At 37.5% G+C, this 23,859-nt stretch overlaps 1 protein-coding gene across 4 annotated transcripts; it reads right to left on the reverse strand.

The window, feature by feature from the left end:
• Positions 1 to 1,901: 1,901 nt before the first annotated feature.
• On the reverse strand, positions 1,902 to 21,378 carry LOC135426188 (uncharacterized). Of its 4 annotated transcripts, none has more exons than XR_010435866.1 (4): positions 21,203 to 21,373; positions 13,092 to 13,217; positions 10,762 to 10,842; positions 1,902 to 2,414 (listed from the first exon to the last, which is right to left on the reverse strand). XR_010435866.1 is itself a non-coding variant. In XM_064679193.1 (4 exons), exons 1-4 carry the CDS (start codon positions 21,272 to 21,274, stop codon positions 3,765 to 3,767), a joined length of 921 nt encoding a protein of 306 aa, XP_064535263.1. In that variant the 5' UTR covers positions 21,275 to 21,377; the 3' UTR covers positions 3,149 to 3,764. The 4 variants fall into 4 exon arrangements, 2 of the variants coding, with proteins under 2 accessions (XP_064535263.1, XP_064535262.1); XM_064679193.1 differs by lacking the exons at positions 1,902 to 2,414; positions 13,092 to 13,217 and adding exons at positions 3,149 to 4,310; positions 4,434 to 4,655 and having other exon boundaries at positions 21,203 to 21,377; XR_010435865.1 differs by lacking the exon at positions 13,092 to 13,217 and having other exon boundaries at positions 21,203 to 21,360.
• Positions 21,379 to 23,859: the final 2,481 nt, after the last annotated feature.

Here is a 23,859-nt window from a genome sequence, read left to right on the forward strand (position 1 = left end):
GCATAAAAATATTTATATGGCTATCACTTCCTTCGATTCGGATATAATCGAATTTTCAGAAACATGGTTAAATTCAACCATATCTGATTGTGAAGTTTTTTCGAGGGGGTGGAGTTTTAACTGCCGTTAAAGCCACTTGGCCATAGCCAAGTCAAACTTCCTTTTTCTGAATTCTCAGTGCTTTGAGAATTATCTTACTCGTTACAAAAGGCAATTTGCCCAGAATCCGAGACAGTCTTACAATTATGTAAACTTGAAGCGTAAATCTTCAATTTTGCTATCTTACTTTTCTCTCGAGATTGATATAGCTAGCGATGATTCTGATGCTGCTAGCATCTTTGTTATTTTTTCCAATTAACATAATCTCCTGTCTGTCCTAACAATACCCTTACAGTATTTCTTCTCTAGTTCTATACTTGCTCCCATTATTTACCATTCCTCTCTCCTTTCTGCTGTAAACTCTTTAAAACAATATTTCTAGTTGTATACTCAAGGAGTGTATTGCTTTCCTTCTTCGTCCGTTCTAAAACTATTTAATCTATCCCTTTAATATTTTGTCTTTCCATCTTTTCGGAAAGAATCTTAAGTCATTTTCTTCGTAAAAGAAATTCCACCCGTAACAGTTGTAATTTGGCGAAAAACGGTTATATGAAAGTTTTTGGTTTACCACCCGATCGGCCTCAAACTAATTTTTAAAGATCTTTGTTCAAATTCATTTGTTGGGTGTTTCTCATTTTTTAGAAAATCCATTCCTCCTTGGTGGAAATGGGGGTCAAAGATTTGGTGGGTGACGTTTCGCGCTCAAATTGATATCCAAGGATCTAAGTATATAAAAAATCATTTGGAACATGTTTCACATTTTTCGCAAAATCAAAGCTTCCTCCGAGGAAAGTGCGATTCAAAAATTTGTTGGGTCAACTTTTAAATTTTCCACCTTGCCTTAAACTTATTTTCAAAGCTCTACATAAGAATATAACGAATACGTGTTTAAGCGATTTGGAAAATTCCACCTGCAAAAGTGGTAAATAGGCGGAAACAACATAGATATTTTTTATTTGAATCAAAATAGGTCCCCACAGTAAACAAAAAAATTAGAATATAAATATTTCATTTAGGTCTTTTAAGTTTTTATTAAATAAAAATATATCAGGTTCTCATTATGCCTGACTGGACAAAGAATTACATGATAGAGCATTTAAACGTGTGTGCCTTTTGCAACCATAGTCACAAAAGGCACACAATTGAAAAAAATATATATCTGGCTCGCGACAAACGCCGTGATCTACTTGTGCGCACATCCACACTACACGAACATATGTATGTTTGTAGATCTCGGGGTTTTTTGAGGAGCTATGCAGGGAGAAAGAGATGCACACAAGTGCGCAAAGCAATGAGTGAGACCGAGACCATTGTATGGTTAGTGGTTTAACATAAGAAGCTGTTGAAGGCACAACATAAATGCATTTGCATCAGAGCTGATGATATTTGGAGCTGATATAAACACGCGCCAAAAATCATGACCTCTAACCAGTTTTTGCTCGTTCGACGTTTAAAATCCCAATCATCTCTTAAGCAGAGCAAACTATAAAAATCTTTAAAAGCTACTACCCAGGCATATACATAGCTTATGATCGGGGCAGCCTGTTGTTGGAAGTTGCTCCCGTCCAACGGGTTTCCAACAACTAACCTTGTAAGTATAGATTTCGCTTATCTGTACAAAAGAGTGAACAAGCTGGTACAAAACCTTCTAACATATTTCTGGCAACAAGTTATTTTTCATCAGGTTTAGTAAGCCTGTTGACAGCATCCAAAATGGAAATCCAAAGATAAATTGTTTTTAGAAGCTTTCGCAGTGCCAGTTCCAAATTTAAAGCTTATGAAACACATTAAAAACATAAGTATTCGCTTTCGATTTTTATTAAGATTCAAATTTGTTTGAATTAAGCAATATTGGCACTTTTAACAAGGTCGGCAACTTTTCTGATTTCTTCATTAAGGTAATGCCCTAAAATTGTTTGTTTTAGTTTTCCGTAAGCTACTGATATCATTTTTGATGCTCATCATATCATATTATATCAAGTATAATACTGGGTTGGGCAATAGGGCAACATTTGCTTTCTATATTTTGTTAATTGTTCTTTATTTATTTTTCAGGATATTTCACTTTACTTTTTAAGGTATTTTTCAGGATATTTCACTTTACTTTTTAAGGTATTAAAATTAACATCATTATTTTGTCCGTTACTAGAAACATTCAAATAATTTTCGATAAGAGAAATGCGCCTCAAAATATCATGATATGATTGTGCAAAGCCCGAAACAAGATTTCTTATTTCCTTATTTTCAGCTTCCAGTACTGCAATTCTGCTTATAATTTCCAAACTTGAAGAAGCGTCAATAGTAATGTCGTCAATCTGAAAAAGTTTAAAATATAATTTTTGTAGTTGGAGGTATCCATCCAAGTGTTTTTGTATGTATGTTTATAAAGTATATTACATTAATTTTCAAAGTTTTCTAAAAAGCATTTATAAATCTTTTTTAAGTAGCTCGACTCATCGAAATTATATAAATATATAAGTTAACACATACGGCCAGGCATAATTCACCGACCCGGTGATCATGCAATTTACAGACACTTGTGTATGATCAGCTACTTTAGCAAGTTTGTCACAGTTATGCTGCCGTCAACATCCCATGCGCCGACGCCCGAAATCCAATCCCCTTCAACATAAATGCTGCCTCAGCGATTATAGGTCAGGGCTAGCTTCAATATAAGAACATTTTGTATTTTAGTTTTTAGTCTGTTTTGAGCAATAAACTAGAATGGTTAACATTAATAAGTATTAACTTATTTGCATTTTTACCATATCTCACATTGTATCGTAGGAGTTTTTTTTATGACTTGACTTTCTTTAAGTAGCTCCCTTTGTTATTAAAATGTATTTTATATATAGCTTGCATCAAGCAGACGTTTAATTTGATACCTGTTTCTATTCGGTACTTTTTGTTAGCTGATTACAAAAACTGCACTTCAAGCGTCGCCTTTATACAAATCAATTTACACACAAATCAGAGAACTCTTTCGTCTGTTACATACATTTGGGAAGCACCATTATACTCCTTTTATCCATTTTTAATAGACTTTGGATATTTGTATTATTATTTCTTTTATTAAAAAATAGATAGGCTCACAGCATAGAAGAGGGAGGCACTTTGACCCTAACAAAGTTTATTGAGCCACAAACCCATCTATGACAGCAAGAGCAAGTCCAAGTACCTAATGAAGGTGAGCAGTGGGCAGGCAGCTTGCCACTGCAGGCCTTATCTTCCACAGATCAAGGATTGACATTCACAAACAATAAGTTTTGTAGTTAAATCATCTTTCCTACAGCCTCTGCTTCAGAGGACAATTGCACCTCACCGCGTGGTGGATTCGAACCAGGACGCACATCTTCGAATAAAGCACTTTATCCATTAAGCTAGGGGAAAGAACCACAAAACGCTGAACTCACAAGTTCATCATGTTTTCAAGGACTGTCGCATAATCTAAATATCCTTCCTGCACAGCGGCTTGTTTACGACGTGGTGCTGAAGCAGCAGCGAAATCACTCTGGTAACATTCACCAGTTAGATACATCACGCCCATAAAGAATTCAGGCTCAGATAACGACTTAAGAGACCAGAAATGGTCATATTCGCCATAAATGGACTCGACAGTGCCTGTCACTGTAGCTTCAAAAGATGGACATCGTATTGGAATAACTTCAGATGATACAAGTTGTCCCATGGTGCCGGATCCAGCATAGTTGACTACTCCAGACTTGTGGCATTATATCCGCTGCATTCTGAAGAACACTTGGGTTTGGTTGGGCTCCATCTGCTCGACGACGTCTTCCTTCTCCTGCTTCACGCCATATAGCTCCAGGAATTGGGTTTCTTTCGAAGAAACGGCGACGAATGTTCGCGGCGATTGCGTCCGTGGCCATTGCCATAACGGTCGTACGCAGATTTGCAAATCTCACGTTTGACGGATCGGTAGGTCGGCATACTCCATAGCGTGGTAGATACGCTGTAGCCGGTAGTTTAAGATAACCGATGGAGTGGATCAAATTGATCAAGGGTGCTATTCCTGCATCTAGGCCTAGGATGGCGCGTCCAAAATTGTCGGGCACGTCAGTATAAACGAATTCTTGTCCTCCTACATTACGACAACATTGCCCTTCCATTGCACCATTCAACTTCATATCTAATTGTAATAGTGTCACTCGATACAACGCGTGGCATAAGGGTAACAGATTAATGTTTGGCATCTGTAGACGAGAAAGCTTTGATATGAAATGGCGAATAATGAAACCAACAGCTCTAGAGGTAATTGGTAGAACTATGGTACGGGGAGCAAGAGAGAGAGGTATCGATTTGAGTGCAGCGCTAACATTTTTATATACATAGAATAGTTGATCGTAAAGTGCCTCTTTCGTATCCTTATCATTCTTCGTCGACATAACCCCGCGTTTCTTTTCCATGCGGGTAAAGTCACGTGTTTGCTTATTCTTCGAGAATTTCTTCTTTGCTCCCATATTCGCAGGCTTCTCAGCCAGAGCGTTTGAGTTTGGAGCGTTTGAACAATATGACGGGATAGGCGTCTGAGGTCCACCCTGCAAAGTTTAGACGATGATTTGTTTAGAGATAGTTTTGGTAAAGCCTCCGCAGTTTTACAAGGATTGCTTGATTTGCTATTTGTATATTAACACTCTTTGGTGAAAATATCATCTCATTTGTTTGAACTTCATTTATCAGAGCGTCACATACATGATAAAACTTTATATGCGTGTGCTTTCTAATTGCATTCTTATTCTTACATTTTGGGAAAAAAATACCAAATTTTAAACTTATATTCTCGATCACATTGGACTGGGCTAATTTGAAGCCGAAGTGTCTGAAAAATGATAAAACCGGCAGTGGCCTTGGACGCCGACAGTAGTTCATTGATGGACTCAAAACTGAACGGGAGAATCTTGAACCTAATACTGGAAGTCCTATTCCTATAAGTATCTTGCCTGCGTATTAATCTGAGATTCACACCTTTGAGGTCTTATTCTAATAAACGTGGAAGAAGGTCAATAGCACCAACATTTATATCTTTACGGATAGCCAAACTGCCATTCTGGCTCTCCTCACAAAGGATAACCTCCAAACTCCAGAAGACTGTTGGAAATGTCGCCTTTAGCTCACTATAATACTTTGTTCGATCCCTTATAACGCCTGTATCTTCGGTGACGAACTAGCCGAGAAGCTCGCAAGAAAATGGTTAAGCTCCCCCATGTTGGATAAGAGCTCTTCTATGGAATCCAGTAACCGCTTCCACTCAATCTATGGTGACACCCAATTTCTATAATGAATCCGACAAGATATGGTTCTACTGTTTCCTTGCGAAGTTTCGGAAAAATAAGTTTTTAAAGAGATGATTCAAGACATTTTGTCAATTATCTGACAGGGCACCACTCAATTAAATATTATCTCCACAAAATGCACCTCTGATATAGAGGGTAGGCCGTGCTTGAAACGAAGCAACTATTTAGCAAATTTTTGGGTTGGGAGGAACCATATGAGCAAGGAGTTTGTAAACCCAACCCAGATAAGGGGTTTTTGGCAAGAGTACCCTTCATAAGGGAGGCGAGCAACTCTAGAGATCCCCAGGCACAATAAGCTATCTTGCTCGCAGGACCATTCCTCTCTTTTACAAGACTCCGCTTTACATTACTATTATTACAACTAACGTTGTATTTATCAGATATTCCTGAGAAATAAATAGATATACACATATATATACAGATTAAACCCATCAGATTAAATCCATCCCGTCATATCGGTTAGCAGCTTTGTTTGTTGGAGCTGCCCGTAATATGATACACCTCACGAGCCGCAAGCTCAGCGCTATCCCGGACACAGAAATCGATTCAACTCTATTTGTGATAATGTATTGCATTCTAAATGCGCGGGTTAAGGTGTGCACTTGTGTAGGGAGATTGATGGCGAAATGCGGGCGTTTATGCGGCAGACCAGCACCTACTTTAGGGGTCTGATCGTTGGTTTTTGTAAAATAAATGAACACACAGCCCTGGATACTCAATAGCCTTAGCCTGATGGATGAGTCTTCTGGGCCTAAAAAGTCCACTCCTTGTGACTTGCCGTTGCCAAATACCTTTCAGCCTCCGAATGCAATTCAGCAGCCTTATACCACGATCATACAGATTCATTTGTTACTCCGGTAGCTGTGAGGTCTACTGTGGACACAAGTTCAGTTCCGTAACGAGTGACATCGGTACGAGAAGCACCAATCGTTTTGTCCATGTCGTCTGAAGTCGTAGAAATTCATAGAGTCCACACTACCGATTGTTTTAGAGCCCACAGCTGATAGTACTCTCAATACCACACCTGTGATGCCTAAGCCTCTAGTGGGCTTTCTACCGAAAAGGGATCATTTTATTTCTAGGCTTGCCCCTCATTTCTCATCGGATGATGTTAAAGGTAAAAATTCAAGCCTCTGGTAAAACGGTGGACAAATTTAAGATGAGATTAATATAATATCCTTTAAAATAAATTTTATCTTCTATCAACACCAAATGCAGGACGCACTACGGGCTCGTTTGCTTTAGCAGGAATACAAATAGATACACAAAAAAAAGCTTCCTCGATAGGACTCGAGCTCGTACCAGACCGTACTACATGCAACCGCCACACACACAGCACACAAAAACAATACAATCGAAATTGCAATGCGCTTTGCGGTAGCCGCCGCTTACACGTGGCCTGACAATATATATATAACAACACGTTTTCTTTAATAACTTCTCTGTTTCTAAATCGATCTAGATAAAATGTTTAATTTTAGATCTTTTTGTACTATGGAATATTTGTGTATTCTCAAAAATATAATTGCAATAATATTGTGGCTTAAGTTTTTTTTGTTGATTACTTGGAAACTCCAACTTCGCGGGCACTAGGAGGACTTACTTTCCAAATCGCAAGTCTCTATCTATTATAGGTTCTGAGATCGTTGCGTTCATACAGACGGACAGACAGAAGGACATCGACTTGGCTATTGATGCTGATCAAGAATATATATACTTAATTGGGTCAGAGATGCTTACTTCTGCTTCTACACGGTATACAAATTTGACTTCGAGTTTAAGTTTATGATCAAGAATAACACCTTAATCATTAACTTTATTTTAAGCACCGTTGACACGCTCGAGCGATGACCATTCCCCGACACTGTCTCACTATCAAGATCTAAGGTATGATAAAGATGTAAAGTTCTTCTTTGCATATAAATATATGGCATCGTGTATTCTTTTACAAGCCGACATTGATGCCGTTCAGTCTTAGAGTCAAGACAACCTGTTGAGGCAATGATATTCTATAGAAGCCCTCCTCAAATGGTTTCTTTCATAATTGATAGCCTACGACTAGAGCGTGTCAACAGTACCAGTAATGAAGTTAACAATGAGAAGAAATTAAAGGGGCAGGGCTTAAGTCCGCAGGCAGGAAAAAGAATGAATACTTCTGAGCCGTATTCCGGGCAAAGGTGGCAAAGGGTAAACCAAGTAGCTAAAGAGGCTTTTTATTTTTCAGTGGAAGGTCCCTGCTGACGGACGTACATCGTAATGTTGTGGGGTATAGATGAAATTCTTATTTCATAGGGGCTCGTCCGAAAAATTACATATAACGCTTCTCGCAAATAAAAACCGTATTCCCTGTAAATTTCATATTCACAATCCTTTCCATTCACGGATCAAATAATGCCACAATAAAACGCTTTTAAAAATATTTGGCATTAGCTGCCCATACTTCTTGTTAAACTCACTAGCAACCTTCGAATGTATCATCGGTCTAGATCATTATCTTAAATACCAGCGAAATTATTAGAATTTATCAGAAAAGATACAATCTCATAGATGCAAAAATGTAAACTTTATCAAAATTAATGATTTTGACGCATCTTGAAAACGTGACAGATCAAGTCGAACACGGCGATTGTTAAAAATGGTCGTGGCAAACATGAGAGTGACCCAAGGAAAGTCCAAATTTGTTTAGAACTAGCATTGAATTAGTAGGGTTCGTGGTGACTTGCGTCGGCACAGAAACGAACCTCGAAAAGATTAGAGCTATAAAGTCCATTGGACCGAAAACCTTGTTCGACCTCAGATCAGTTTTGGCTTTAGCCAGATTTTACAAAAGTTTTGTCAAAGACTTCGTTCAGCTTAGAGGCATATTGGTCTTTAAAAACGTCCTGCTCAGACTCAGACTATAATAAACCGTTTGAATTAACGATCGTAACGTCAAATTTTGGGATATGATCAGTTCTTTCCCAAAATAACCGCCCTGATACTATGTTATCGCAAACATTAAAGGAAAGTGAATCAAAATACGCAGCAAATAAGAGAGAGGTTAGCTATCGTTTGGACCTTAGCAAATCTCAGTCAATACTTAAACGGACTAAGATATATAACATAGACACTTACCATCCCTTAAGCCTTAGCATATACCGTCCCAGAAAAGGTCTCCAAAGCAAAAATTAAGCGCTGGAAAGCTCGTTTCGATAAATATTGAAATGAGATTTTCTACAAACCAGTGTGACAAGTCCGATGCATCCACTATCCACAGTTCATTGCGACCTTCCTATACTACTGTTATTTTTAGATAATCGTGCTCGAACCTTTCTTCGCTACGAAGTTCCGCCACTGCAAAAACATTGTGTCAGACATTTTAGACACTAACAAGACGTGTGAGATTCTCGAAACAGAATACAGCGAAGTCATAGGGCTGCTCATGAGAATGTGAAACACTCCGATTGCTATTTTCCCAAAACGAAAATAGCCAACGAAATTGATCTTTACTGCAATCTTGCCCCGTTCGAAGCCGAAGCCCCATCGATTGTTCAATGCCGAACAAGCCTGGCAGGAACAGATAAGAGCCAGATTTCGAAAGAACAGAATCGAATATTCGAGGCACGAGACAAGGACTCGGAAATTAGTTACCATTTTGTGCATGAAGCACAGTCTTAATTAAGGGGAGGGTGGTCAACAAGAACAACTTAATATAAATACCGGACGTAACATTAGTTTTATTTTTGTAATAATTTAAAAATGTATCATTCTTTTTTAATATCTCACGCAGGGAGTCGGTAATATTCGGATTACCTACTATTCCAATGGTAGATGCTGAAATATTAGTTTGGATCCAACAACATTTCTTAAGGTACTCGCTGATATCTGAGTTCCTTCGTGCAATGGATTAAACCTCTCCACAGTCTCACATGCGCAATCTATTAGACATAGTTGTCGATAATATGAGAAACTTGTTGCCGTTGTTGACGACACAATATGAAAAATCTTGGCAGGCACTCCTGATGTCTCCGATTTCGAAAAAATTAAGTGGTCAGAGAAACAATTCATAAGGTCAAATAACAGGCAGGTAGTGATTAACACCAAGGCCCAGGATCAGCACAACCGTATGACGAACACCATAAATCAAATCCTTGAAGTGATAACCCTAATGCTCACAATAACTCTTGTTAAGGCAAAGATAAAGAAAACTGACTATCTTAGATCACGCTGATTTTAAGTCTATGCTAGATTAGCAGTTAACAGGCATCCCTGTTACTAGCTCAATGCAAGTATCTAATATTAAGATATTACAGTCCGATAGCAATATCCATTGCATTATTGAATATTGAAGACCAGGAGCAGTGTAATTGATGGAATAGGAATTTGCGTGTTTATAAGCAGGCCGATCTTCCCCTGACAACACATACGGAAAAGATAAGAAGCTAACGAGTTACAGGAGGTGGTGATACCATTTGTCACGGCCGAGAACGCTCACGCTTCAAAAGGATGGAGAAGTAAACAATTAACTATGCGAAGTCTAGTTGGGTAGGAGTTCGAGGACTTAACCCATGCGTCATATATACCCGCCGACTCTAGCTGTAAGAATCAACTCTATTTAGTTTTCAATTCAATACAATTACATCAACTAATTGATTAATAAATATATCGTTCCGTAACCGGTCTAGTGATTAACACCAAGGCCCAGGATCAGCACAACCGTATGACGAACACCATAAATCAAATCCTTGAAGTGATAACCCTAATGCTCACAATAACTCTTGTTAAGGCAAAGATAAAGAAAACTGACTATCTTAGATCACGCTGATTTTAAGTCTATGCTAGATTAGCAGTTAACAGGCATCCCTGTTACTAGCTCAATGCAAGTATCTAATATTAAGATTTTACAGTCCGATAGCAATATCCATTGCATTATTGAATATTGAAGACCAGGAGCAGTGTAATTGATGGAATAGGAATTTGCGTGTTTATAAGCAGGCCGATCTTCCCCTGACAACACATTCGGAAAAGATAAGAAGCTAACGAGTTACAGGAGGTGGTGACACCATTTGTCACGGCCGAGAACGCTCACGCTTCAAAAGGATGGAGAAGTAAACAAGTAACTATGCGAAGTCTAGTTGGGTAGGAGTTCGAGGCCTTAACCCATGCGTCATATATACCCGCCGACTCTAGCTGTAAGAATCAACTCTATTTAGTTTTCAATTCAATACAATTACATCAACTAATTGATTAATAAATATATCGTTCCGTAACCGGTCTAGTGTTTCATTATTCACTAACGCGGGCAGTATTATTCCCGTCTACGCGTGGTGGATTATTAATTATTATTTTAGGTTTTATGCCAATACATTACCTTCTCCAATGAGCTTTGTATATGCTCTCTAGCTTTCGCAATTTCGGACACTAAAAAGCTGCAGTTGTTCGGCTTGGTAACCTTAAAAAATATTAATTGAATAAATTAAAAAACATTACGAATAGGAAATATACATTTGCATTAATTTTTTCAATTTGCTATTAATCAATTAAAAAAAAAAACAAAATTGAACTTCTTATCTTCGCTTTGCCCACAATAGTAATAGAGCTCTAGCCGTGAGTGTCTTACTTGGAGATACCCTGATCCCCTGAACCCGTTACTGGGTAATAACGGGCTGCCGTTACAAACATTCGAGCCTTCTTACAGCAAAATACTAAATACCGTAAGTAGGGGAAACCTATCGATGATTGTGAACCCACCCATTTTTGGAGGCAGCACATAATGAAGAAATGAATATCGATTATTTTGACTAACGTTACTTATAAATATACATTTAGTTGATTTAATAAATTCATACTTAGACACATATGCATACTACAGCAGAGCACTTGGATGAGCGGGATAACTGCAGTAAAGTAATAAGAGTGGTTCAGTGACTCAGTTGCGCCGGATTTCAGCTGGTCACGCATAAAAATGAAACTGTGTACGAGCAGGGTAAGGCAGCACAATAAGGCCCCAGGCAAGAAAGAAGAATGCTGCTAACAAGCGCGACGAGATCAGATATATTGCATGCGCACCGATCTGAAGTCTCTGAAAGGGTAACTTAAGAGGCTACTTTAAGAGCTAGATTACTTGTCGGACATACAAAGGAGGGGTCCGATATGAAGAATGGGCGGCTTTTATAAGCTAACCTGGACTTTGTGGAGTATAACTTGCGTTGCATTTTAGACATTTGGGGCGATATTACGTCGCGTTTCGTACAATGTACCAAGTCTAATAGGAATCTATGGACCTCCTGGCACTTTCACCTGCACTTAAAAATCATATATACTCGCTGAGACGGGACCATAGATTATGCTTAGTGCAGCTTGCCTTTACATAGCTCCCCAGTGATTTCAGAACCTTCAGAATCAACGCAGTTGCTTTGATCGGCACAATGGCAACTGAAGGCATACTGCACCCATTAACTGAGGGGAGCTCTGGCGGGGTTTACGCAACCCTTCTGGGCGGAGATCTTTTTACGCTGTTAAATGTGCTTGGGTCATTCTATCAAGGGCCATTGGAAACACTGCCTGAAACATATATATAAAACGACGACCCGCGGTTAAATATGGCACAGTGAGCTTCTTTCTGATCCAATTCGTAAAAAGGCATTGTTGCTTCGAATAGAACCAACATAAGTTCCCAGCACCTGGAGAGTACGGTAAATCGTTGAAGAAAAGCACACCGATAAGGCAATTGCAGGGGCAATTGCTTAAGGGGTCTGATCGTTGGTGTCTTCCGGGAATAAAAAGTCCACTCCTTGTGACTTGCCGTTGCCAAATACCCTTCAGCCTCCGACTGCAATTCAGCAGCCTATTACCACGATCACATCGGTACGAGAAGAACCAATCGTTTTCTCCATGTCGTCCGAGGTCGTAGAAATTCGAAGAGTCCGCACTACCGATTGTTTTAGAGCCCACAGCTGATAGTGTTCCCACTACCACACCTGTGATGCCTAAGCCTCTAGTGGGCGTTCCACTGAACAGGCATAATTTTATTTCTAGGCTTGCCCCTCATTTCTCATCGGATGATGTAAAAGCCTTTATAAAGGCAAATATTCATATTTAGAAAATTAGTTCAAACATCTGTTGTAAAGAGTTTAGGCCGGAACATTTAATAGTTAAAGAATATAAGGCCAAAAAGATAAATCTGACTCCAATTTTATAACCGCCTCCATCCAGTGGCGTTGATGACTTTAGTCGCTGCGTCAAAAAACTAAATTCTTCTCGTGAGCTTTCCCATCAGAACGTAAGAGGTTTTAAATCTAAACTTGATAGCCTGTACGTAGATTCTCTTGCCTTAAATTTGCATGGTATCGCTTTCACTAAGACCTGGCTTACACCGGACTTCTCAGGATCCTCAACATTTACTCCCAAATACACTACTTATAGAGGAGAAGTACTCATAGCTGAGTCTGCTCTTTCGTCAGAACTCATTATACTGTACCATCTCTAAAATCGAGTTGTTGGTTGTAAAAGTTGTATTTGGAAGTTTATTTGTCTTTATTTCATGTATCTTATCCCCCACTATCTAACGTGTCCATTTTAATTCAATTAAATCTATCTGCACCCTTCTTTCTGATAAGGACCTGTGGTCGTTCTTGGCGACCTTTCTATTGCCCCCTATGTCAAATGAGTTTATTGATGGTCTACATGAGATGTCCTTACGGCAGGTTAATCCGGTGCGTAACTCAAGAGATACATCTCTTGATTTGATCTTCATGTAGGATTCATTGTAGGATGTCTGCAGCAGGCCTGTTGACGATCGAGTATATATCCATTTATATGGTAACACTAGGTTGAAAATATAGTTATGAATTAGAACACATTTGCTTGTTGACACATATTTAATTAATTGGACTAAGATGAACCCAAGTAAATAATGGTGGGCCAGAGTAAGGTCAGATAATAGATTGTGGTGGCTGCGGTTGTACCAGCGAATATAAGCAGGATTACTTTTGCGAATCAGCATCCGGTAAATATCGCCGCAGAGTGTGGGTCAGAGGCACACGGGGAGTCGCTTCTACGCTTGCACACGCGGTCAAGCAATCGAAAGCTATGCTCTTAATGTGAATGCCCAGGAATTGTGTTGTAGCTAATCAATTCATGAGAATGTGATGGAGATACCGACTTGATCTGATCGATCGGCTGACCTTCAGGGTACAGTATGTCGCGCAGAATGATTTGCAAAACCGAAGCGCCCTTGTAATTGGATTGCGGGTACAGCTAAAATGGACTTTAATGCACAACGCATAAGTCACAGGACCGAATAAGGTACGACCTGGGCGATCGCACTGACATATATTGACATTTATTTACTTGAAGAATATTAACCTAATCACTACGCATACTATAGACTGGAAGGCTACAACATTATTAACGTTATTGAATAGTTGCTATAGGTAGATCGGTGTTATTTTGAGATAATAAATTTATATGGCTCGATGGATACGTTAATAAATATCTGAATTATATACCGACTCAGCGACTGAATTTATAACTTTGGTTAATTCGAAGTGGCGAATAGAAACAGAAACACAGCAGCTGCCTGTCAGTTTATTTTTGGTGAAAATAAATAAATCTTGTTAAGCTTACATCCCAACAGGCAGTTACCCCTATCATTAGAAGATCATCGCACTTAAAGCCTAAGAGGTATTAATGTTAAGCTGTCTAATATTAAATCGCTTTTTGCAGATTACTTTTGTACTCTCATACTCTCGCCCTTTGCCTTCAGCGTTATAAAACAGGGGATGCAGAAGTCACAAAACTTATAAGCTTTGAAATTTTCTTCAGAGATATTTTCTTTCCTGTATTTCCTGTATTTCATGAATTGGAAAATTTGTCAACAAAATAAAACGCTATTTTTGCTGAGAGAAATATCTTTTATTCAGAAAGTCACTGAGCAATCAAAGTGCCTTTTAGTTAGAAACAGAAGATTAAAATCCTCAGAAAAGATCCAGAATTGATTATGCAAGGTAACTAAGTCTTGAGCACTATTTAAGGTGAAAATTATTTAGTTACAAGGTTTTTTTCCGATTTCTTCGGATTATAAATACATACTACACCCAGCATAATTCTACGATCTTTAAAAGAAATGAGCGTAAACAGTAGGGCAGAAAAATAATTGTTTCTGAAGAGATTTTACTCTAACTTGATAAAAATAGGAGTAACCATACAAGTTAACCACAGACTACCCGTCATCAAAGCTTACTTACAATGTATCGATGGCCAGCGGTATGCGCGTCGGCTAGCGGTGGAACCATTGCTGGCTGCGGAAAGCAGATTATACCAGCATCATTTAGTTAAGGAATCCCATTAAAAATAATACAGTATGTGTAAGTAATCTATTTAGCAAAATAATATTGCATTTTCAAAAAATTATAAAAAACAACCAACAAATAAAGGCAGTAAAGCTTACAGAGACCAGCCACTCCCCGCATTCCTGGATACTTCTCCCATCTACCGACCTGCAACTGGCCACTGCAATCGCCTCAACGGCTTATGGAAATGTCGAGTTTGGGGCCATATATTAGCCCAACGAGCTCTGTCAGCGTTTTAGTACCCTCGATCCAAAGTGGAACCCATACCACCAGCTTTGGGAGGACGTGAGCTCGCCGAGTTTATGGACTACGCGCATTTTGAATGTTTACCCACTGGCAGCCCTACGAGGTTCCCACCACAGGCAGGCCCCAGACCCTCTTGCCTCGATTTTTCTATATCAAGGGGTCTCCTATACTGAGCGCTCAGCATTAAATCTCGCCCTGACCTTAGCTCCGACACTTCGCAAGTCCGGAAAGGATCATCGACAGGCACAACAATATAAATATTTTCAATCGCAAGCTAAACGATACCACCTACCCGGACATGGATATAGCTTGCGGAGGGGGTATCGACGATGCTCTCAACGGATTCACCAAAAAGGAGAGGGCTACAGCAGCTGAAGCTAAGAGTCCACTACCCAGCCAATGCAGGCACCGCGTCGGGATATACAAACTCTCGCTGGACTTGGTAATCTTACTAAGGGAAAAAGAAGATAAGGCGAATTGGCGCAGAATCGCTGACGAACTGCATCGGGAGCTACATGTGCAACGGGCAAGACATTTTGACAACATGCTGGTGAACAACATAACGCGGAATTCTTGCTGTGAAAGGCGACAGGCGGCACAAAACGCCAACCTCTGAGGCAAGCTCCCCCTTGCATTCACAGATCTGTATATATAGCTAAATCGACTCGGCTATTGATGCTGATCCTTTGCATTTGCACAAATACATTACACTTTTACCCATTTTTAATGGGTGCAGGAAATAATAATAACGAACAAGTTGTAATAAATAAGGACATTATTGTAAGAATACACAAAATAACAAACTATTACAATTTTACAAAAATTTTTTTAAAATATTCCATTTAACAATACAGAAGAAGCTTTTAATTTTGCAAATATTAAAATCGCATTTAATGGCAAAAAACTTATTTACTTATTGACATTCCAAATCAGATAAGAATATTTCAAACACTTTTGAAACCTTAAAAAAAAAAAACAAGAAATGTTATCTTAATCTAACATGAAAATGTTATAAAATGTAAAAGTAAACACAATATTTTTACAATTACTAACAATGATCATATTAAGCCGAATAAATCAATAGATACGGGCATTATACTTCTTAACGACGTTAATGGTAACATTAACAAATAATTAAAGGATTGTTTGTCATTAAATTTATTAACTGTACATTAGGCATAGGGAATAAATTTTGTTGCTCATATGAAATCCATAACTTAAACCACTACCACCCATGATTTATTCACAAAGAACACAGGATAGGTGCTTTACGATCCAACTTCAAGACTAACACTATTACAGTTCTAGGACTCACACCCGGAATACTATGGGGTTTCGTTGCCTGTATAATAAAACTCAAGCTATGCAGATAAACCACTATTATTTAGGTAACAGCCACCCTCGCTAGCAACGAACATCGCACAGCCAAGGTTGGCGAAACTGAAGCTCCCCCAGGAAACAGCATAAAAAACATATAAGCATCCAAGATCTACCTGGTTTCTAACAATCGACCGGGACGTGCGAGATTAGAGAGGGAGGAGTTAACACCTAAGTTACCCAAATACCAACATTTGGGTAAACAGGTTTCTTACATTTGGGCACGTGACAGGTCAACCTGCTGGAGTTGCGTATGCAACTTAGGTGCATACGAGGTCAACGCGATTGCTAGTCAGCTACCGTGAGATTTTTGGGTAATTTGGGTAGTCAGGTTTCTTACATTTGGGCACGTGACAGGTCAACCTGCTGGAGTTGCGTATGCAACTTAGGTGCATACGAGGTCAACGCGATTGCTGGTCAGCTACCGTGAGATCGCAAGTCGGCAAAACGATTCCACAAGAACATAATTGTTGAATAAGCAGAACCAATAGAGTTCTCTGGTGCCCAAGAATTGAGAACCCCCTGCGAAATATATTTTCACAGACGCAACAACACCAAGCTGGCAACGCCGACGCTAACAACGACGTTTCCACATTGGACAAAGGTTTCATTAGTTTATAATTTAGACATTAAGTTCAGTTTGACCCTCGACAAAAGTTTTCTTACTTGTTTATCTAGTGCGATTATTATGAATGTTGCTCTTAATTCTATTTACATCTATTCTAAATCCCCTGACTAACTCCCAGAGTATCAAACTCAATAAGTATTAACTGAAAATATTTTCATAAGAACTGTAAAAAAAAGTCGGGATCGAGTGTTGACATCTCTAAATACTCCAGTTACCTCGAACTTGGTCTTCTGAATTCCGCCTGCTACAATATTTATCTTACTTGCTCCAAAAAAGACTAGAATAGTTGGAAGCCTGCAATTTCGCATAATTTTTATTCTTGGTAGTTATACTGCAAGTAATGATTTTGATGGTGTTTTATATTTTCTTAAATTCGTTGATTAGCTATTTGTTGATACTATTATTTAGCAACTTAACCTAGTTAATGGTGCTAATATGTCTTATCCTTAAAATTTGTATTTTCTTTTAGTTATATATTTGCTCTCATTATTTCTTATACCTTCGTTCTTGCAGGTATAAAATCTCATATAACTTCTCTTGTCTACTAAAGGAGTCTAGTGTTTGCTTTCTTCGCCAATTGCCTTTTAATCAAACCCTTACATATTTTAACATTCCATTTATTAGGATAGAATTCCAATCCATAAAATATTTGATAAAATACCTTCCCTGTTCAACATAGATTCGTAAAGAATGTGTCAACTTACCTCGTTACAGAAAAATATGATTTGCCATTTACTTTTAAAGTTTAACCGTTTAGATTACCCTCCCTCATTTTTGTTTGGGATTTTCTCTTGTCTGAACGGTCGGACCCAAAGCGTTTCACATAGGGTTGCTTCAACATTTTTTAAAATTTATTTTTGTTAATGCTGGTATATCCTCTTACCCAGTAGTTAAGTTTAAATAAAAAAAGTGTTAAGTTAAACAAGAGAAAGCTTCGCATGAGTTTTATTTAATGTTGGTAGATGATGGTTCAGGGCATCGCGGGGGTACTCCAGACTAGAGCTCTATTATTTGTTTATTTAACGCAGTTGATGCGAATGAGACATCTCCGACTCCATAAAGTATGTATATATATTCTAGATTACTATCAATAGCCGAGTTGATATACCCATGTCTGTTTGTCTTTTGCGAAGTAGTCTATAGGTTTTGCTAGCGTCTTCAAACTTTGCCTAGGACCGTCTTTCTGCTGCATATGGTATATGGTATATGGCGGAACAGTCCTGATCGGACAACCCTATCATATAACTGCAATAGGAGCGATCGGTCAAAAATAAAGTTGCCGTACGAAAAATATTTTTGTTTTTCAAGATATCTTGACAGCCTTGGTTTCAAAATGCTCCCTTCATATATGCAAAATCTTATCATCTTCGGACCATTACATCACATAAATAGCTGCCATAAGAACGATTGGTCGAAATGTGATCTTATAAGACAAAGTATTTTGATTTCTAAGACATTTTTATCCAGCTTAGAATTTATAAGATTCACTAATCTTAAATATCTGCAAAGCCATAAAGCATTAAAGTATTAAATCTTCGGCGTGCCGAAGATATTCTTATATGCTCGTCAATTCTAAACAAAGTTCAATCTTCATATAGCTACTATTGTTAAACCCAAACTAAAATCGTCTGTCTAGACGACCTCTCTAGCGCAGGTGATACTACTCTTTATTCTTGTTATACTCTTGTAGAGGGTAATATATAAATTTATCATGAAACCATAAGGAGACATCTCCGACCCTATTAAGTCTATATATTATAGATAAGCACCAACAACCCAGTAGATAAAGGCATGTCCGTCTGTCTGTTTCTATGCAAACTTGTCTCTCAGATTTGAAGATATCGCCTTGAAACTTTGCACAAGGACGGGTTTCTGTTGCATATACAGTACATATGAAAAGTAAGTTATTGTATGGTAAACTGTTTGTTTATTAAGATATCTTATCCAAGCACGGCGTTTATTAATTGCACTCTGCTCCTCATATATATGCAAAATATTGTCAAAATCGGGCCACTATATCAAATAGCTGCCATAGGAACGATCGCATGGCAAAATGTTCTGTTTTTCAGGATATTTTCATCAAACTCATAATTAACGAGATTCACTGTTCTTACATAAGCATAAGCTTAAGTAATAATGAGTTCAAATATTTTTAATGGGTTAAAGAGTCGCACTCCAGTTTGGACTGCTCTAAATACTCCATAGCCAACTCAACCCTAAATTCTCACTGCAACAATAATTATCTTATCTAACTTGAGGAGTAAGCGTACAATTTCGCATTCTTCTTTTTTCTGGGTTTTATACAGCAAGTAATGAATGATTCTGATGCTGATAACCTCTTTATTAATTGCGTTCAATCAACTTACTCCGTTGTTTCACTTAACATGTCTTGTCCTTCACATTTTTATTTTTTTGCTTTCATTATTTTTCGCTTTATCAACTATAATTTCTTATAAAAATTCTCATGTATCATTGCCTTTTTTTATATTATTTATCTATAAATATATTATCTACACATAATATTTAAGAAAAGAGTCACTTCGACTTTTTGTATTTCTGGAAATCAGTTGCCTAGCCTACTCAACATAGTTTCGTAAATAATCAATCAACAACGATATATATGTACATATGTAGGCATATGTATATCCACTATTTAATATAAAATATGGAGTAGAGGTGGGGGGCTGGCAATAGCTATGAAAGATATATACACGATTCGAGAAGTTACATTTCGAATTTGGTGACTAGCTCTTAACACCTATGTACATATGTATGAGATTTTCTCAATGGGAGAAAGTTATCGGCTATCGGAAACAAACTTGTACTGCGCGGGCACTAGGTTGACCTAAGTTCAATTTCAAGACGCTAGCTTTTACAGGTTCTAAGATACTTGCGTTTATACATGAATATAGACGGTCATGGCTAGATTGACTCGGCTATTGATGCTGCTCAAGAAAATATGTATATACTCCACGGGGTCGAAAATGCTTCTTTTTGCCTGTTACAAACATTACCTATTTTGAATGGGTTTAATGGGTTTTGTACCGCAGATAAAATTATGGATATATATTTTAAAATTTATATGTATATGTATATATGTACATATACATATGAATTATAAAATATATACATATACTAGCGGGTATAGCCCGGCCTTGCCCGTGGCACGTATGTTATAAAACCAATGTTTTCAAACAAATTTGAAATGATTTTGAAACTGATCGGACGGTAAACAAATAACTTTCATACAAACGTTTTCCGCCAATTTACCACTGTTGCGGGTGGAATTTCCCAAATCGCTAAAATACGTATTTATTAAGTTCTTACATAGAGCTTTGAAAATAAGTTTGAAGCAAATCGGACACAACTTAAAACTTCACCCAAAAAATCTTTAAATCGCATTCCCCCCGAAGAAGTTTGAATTCTGCGAAAAGTGTGAAACACGTCTCAAATGATTTTTCTTATAGATCTCTGGAAATGATTTTGAGCGCGAAACGTCACCCATCAAATCTTTGACCTCCATTTCCACCAAGGAGGAACGGATTTTTCGAAAAGTGTGAAACACCCCTCAAATGAATTTGAACAAAGATCTTTGAAAATAAGTTTGAGGCCGATCGGATGGTAATCAAAAAAGTTACATACAAACGTTTTTCGCGATTTTTCCACACTTGCGGGTGGAATTTCCCGAAACCCCGTCTTAACGGGCACCTACATCACATAAGGTAGCTACAGTGAAAATTTCAGCTTCCTAGATCTAACGGTTTGGGCTGTGCGTTGATCACCAATCAGTCAGTCAGTCAGTCAGGACAAACAGTTTTATATATAGAGATATACATATACATATAAATTTTAAAATATATCCATAATTTTATCTGCGGTACAAATAATGAATTTAACTGAAAGTAAACATTTAACAAAATTGAAATTCGGCAGAAGAGTTCAAAGCACCCTGTGAGACTATCACCCTGTATTTTATTTAATTTTTTGAAATGCTGTTTAGTTCTAGAAAATAATATTACTTTATTAACATAATTCTTCACTTTTGTATGTCATTCCACTATTAGTATTAAAAAAAGTTTACACAGGCACCAAATTTCTCTGCATGTATGAGTGAAGGATTTATTATCCAACCAGAGCTCCTTCCGTTTGATGTTATTATATGTACTACAAATGCTTGTATATAATTTCTAACATAAGTATGTACTCACGTTACACAACCGTTCATAATACAATTTTTCTGCATTGTCGTATCGAGCTTTATCAATCCAAACTTTATCCATAACTGTAATTTTGGGCCACTAAAGCATGCAATAATCTACAATAAAAATATTTGATTGAAACTTGACCATTTAAAAAATACTACATGAGTATTCTAACGAAATATTTAATGTGAATTAGCATGGCCGTAGGAACTCTAAAACAGAACACATGTAAAATTATTTTCTGGTAGTTAATTATTGTGGAACGCTCGCGTGCTCCTAGAAAAAAATGCTTTTCAACGGTATGATGTGTATTCGAAATAATTTTCAGGTTAATACAATTTATTAATTTTAATTTTTAAATTTTAAGAAATTATTTTTATACAAATGCACTTTGCACACACTTTCGTAATGAAAATATGATTCAGACCTTTTTGCAAAAGGAGCAAAATGTCTTATAAATAAAAATTTTAATTTAAGCATTTTGATAGCAGCATTTCGGATAACTAGACTTCCCTTGAATTGTTGACGGTGAGACTCACGAGATGCTAATCGTTTCATAATTGCCGTTGGCTTGGTAGGTATACTTTTTAACTATTTAAATAGCTTTATCATCAAAAGCTGTTTGCTGAATATGGCTTTCTTTTGTCATATACAGCTATCTAAGTGCTCCGCCCAATTCACGCAAGAACCATCGTCTATAATATGCTTACCAATTGGGATAAATTTTTAACTTTTATGAACCCGTTCAGAGCCAATATATCAATCAATATTTCAAGAAACTGACATGGTTTTTTATACCCTACAACCCATTGAAAATGGGTAAAAAAGTGTATAATGGTTTTGTGCAAATGAATGTAACAGCCAGAAGGAAGCTTCTCCGACCATACAAAGCTGATATAATCTTGGTTAGGATCAATAGTCGAGTTAACCATGTCTGCCAGTCTGAGCGTATGTATGAACACATCGATCTCGGATAACATACAAGCTAGAGTCTTGCGTAGAGCGAGTATGTTTCGATTAAAAGTGACAGCGAATTTTTTTTTTTTTTTTAATAAAATATTTACGTTTTTAAGACCAAGTGACTGTAAATTTGGCATTAAGACTCTTGTATAGTATGCGCACATCAAGAATATTACACAATTTAGATGCCTCGCTTTCATTTTTCATTCCATTTAATTTTTTAGGTATTTATATAACTATATAGACATACATATATATAGATATTGATGCCTTTAAAATTTCCTAAGAATCACATAATAGACACCAAGGTTAATCAGAAAAGCATTTACTATAGTGTTGGGTTAAGAAAAAAGTAGTCGCATATTCTGGGCCGACAGTGGTACAAAACTCGTTATCTTAAGTGAATCGCGGAGGTGATGATCATAATCTCAATGGTCAGGCTAAAAGAAAAACATTGTTATGTTACTTTTAACTAAAGCCTAGTCGAACCTATCGAATATTTAACTCAATAATCTTAACCACAACTTTTCCGAGGTATACAAAAAATTCAATTAAAAAAATATTTACTCAAGCGAACAGCATTTCATGCGAATGGCAAACGAGTTATATTCACTCTGACATCTTCTGTAAAAGGTTTGAATCTCGTTTTAGGCCACGCTCTAGTTTCCACCATTTGAAGTTATTTTCAGTTAACAAAAACCATGTAAGCAAAGCAACCTTAAATCTCTTATGGTATAAAAAATGTGATAGATTATTTATTATAACTTCTCTATATATACAACTCTTGATCCTGTCACTTCGAAAAATTCATTTTTCTTTAGTGGATATTTAGGTCATAGACGAATCCATCCGAAATTCATCCCTCATATATTTCGGAATATCCAAAACGGATCGAAAAGAAATTTTTAATCTGAGTTTTAAGATTTTTTCGATAGGCTTGAAAGTTATTTATAAATATGTTTGGGAAAATTCATCTGATAATTGACAATTTTCTCAAAATGCGAACCTCTTGGATAATAAATGCGGGAAATAAGTTGAATGGGCGAAATTTCAGGTGTAAGCTCATTCGCATAGATATTAAATAAAGTTAGTTTGGGACGTGTTTCAAGCCTTTCGCAAAATGTCCAACCAGCTTCATACTTATTTTCAAAGCTCTACATGAGAACGAAATGAATACGTGTTTCCAATATTTCGGAAATTACACCCGCAACTGTGGTATATTGCAGCAAAACGGTCGAGTGAACGGTTCTTCCTTATCATCCGTTCTAATGTAAAGTGCGGATCAAAAGCTTAGATAGAGTAGTTTTGAGGTAAGCTCGTTTGCAAAGCTCTTTACTAAAATTCCTTTGAGTGTGTTTATTGCGACGTAGAAGTCTTGTTGATATGCTCTCGGAGTAAATTGATTGTTCATTGGAAAATTTTTCCCACGCAATAGTGATGCTTGGTTTTTGATTGAGCTTTTACAAAAAAAATCTTTGACCAGATGTTTTAACCTGTGCCTTATTCATTTACGCCTTTATATTTACTACCCTAGCGACCTGGGTGAAACCAGCAGCGCTTATGGAAAACTTAGAAAAGCTGGCTCATCGTCGTCGGTGCGGACTGTTCCAACAACCTATGTGTTAAACGTTAGCACCTCATCTGCGAATGCCCTAATACGGCTTATCGTCGTCGGTCCGGGCTGTTCCGACGACCTACGTGTT

This window comes from Drosophila montana, unplaced genomic scaffold, assembly GCF_035044405.1.
Source record: "Drosophila montana isolate Dmon_TW-CO22-7 unplaced genomic scaffold, ASM3504440v1 contig_198_1, whole genome shotgun sequence".
NCBI classification, from domain to species: domain Eukaryota; kingdom Metazoa; phylum Arthropoda; class Insecta; order Diptera; family Drosophilidae; genus Drosophila; species Drosophila montana.

Bases quoted from the DNA above. Each gene is read 5' to 3' on its own strand.
- LOC135426188 (XM_064679192.1), bottom strand. From the start codon at position 21,274: ATGGATAAAGTTTGGATTGATAAAGCTCGATACGACAATGCAGAAAAA. The intron at 10,843-21,202 runs GTGAGTACATAC...ATATTTTTTAAG, and splicing joins ATTATGAACGGTTGTGTAAC to GTTACCAAGCCGAACAACTG. The intron at 4,656-10,761 runs GTAATGTATTGG...TAAACTTTGCAG, and splicing joins TACAAAGCTCATTGGAGAAG to GGTGGACCTCAGACGCCTAT.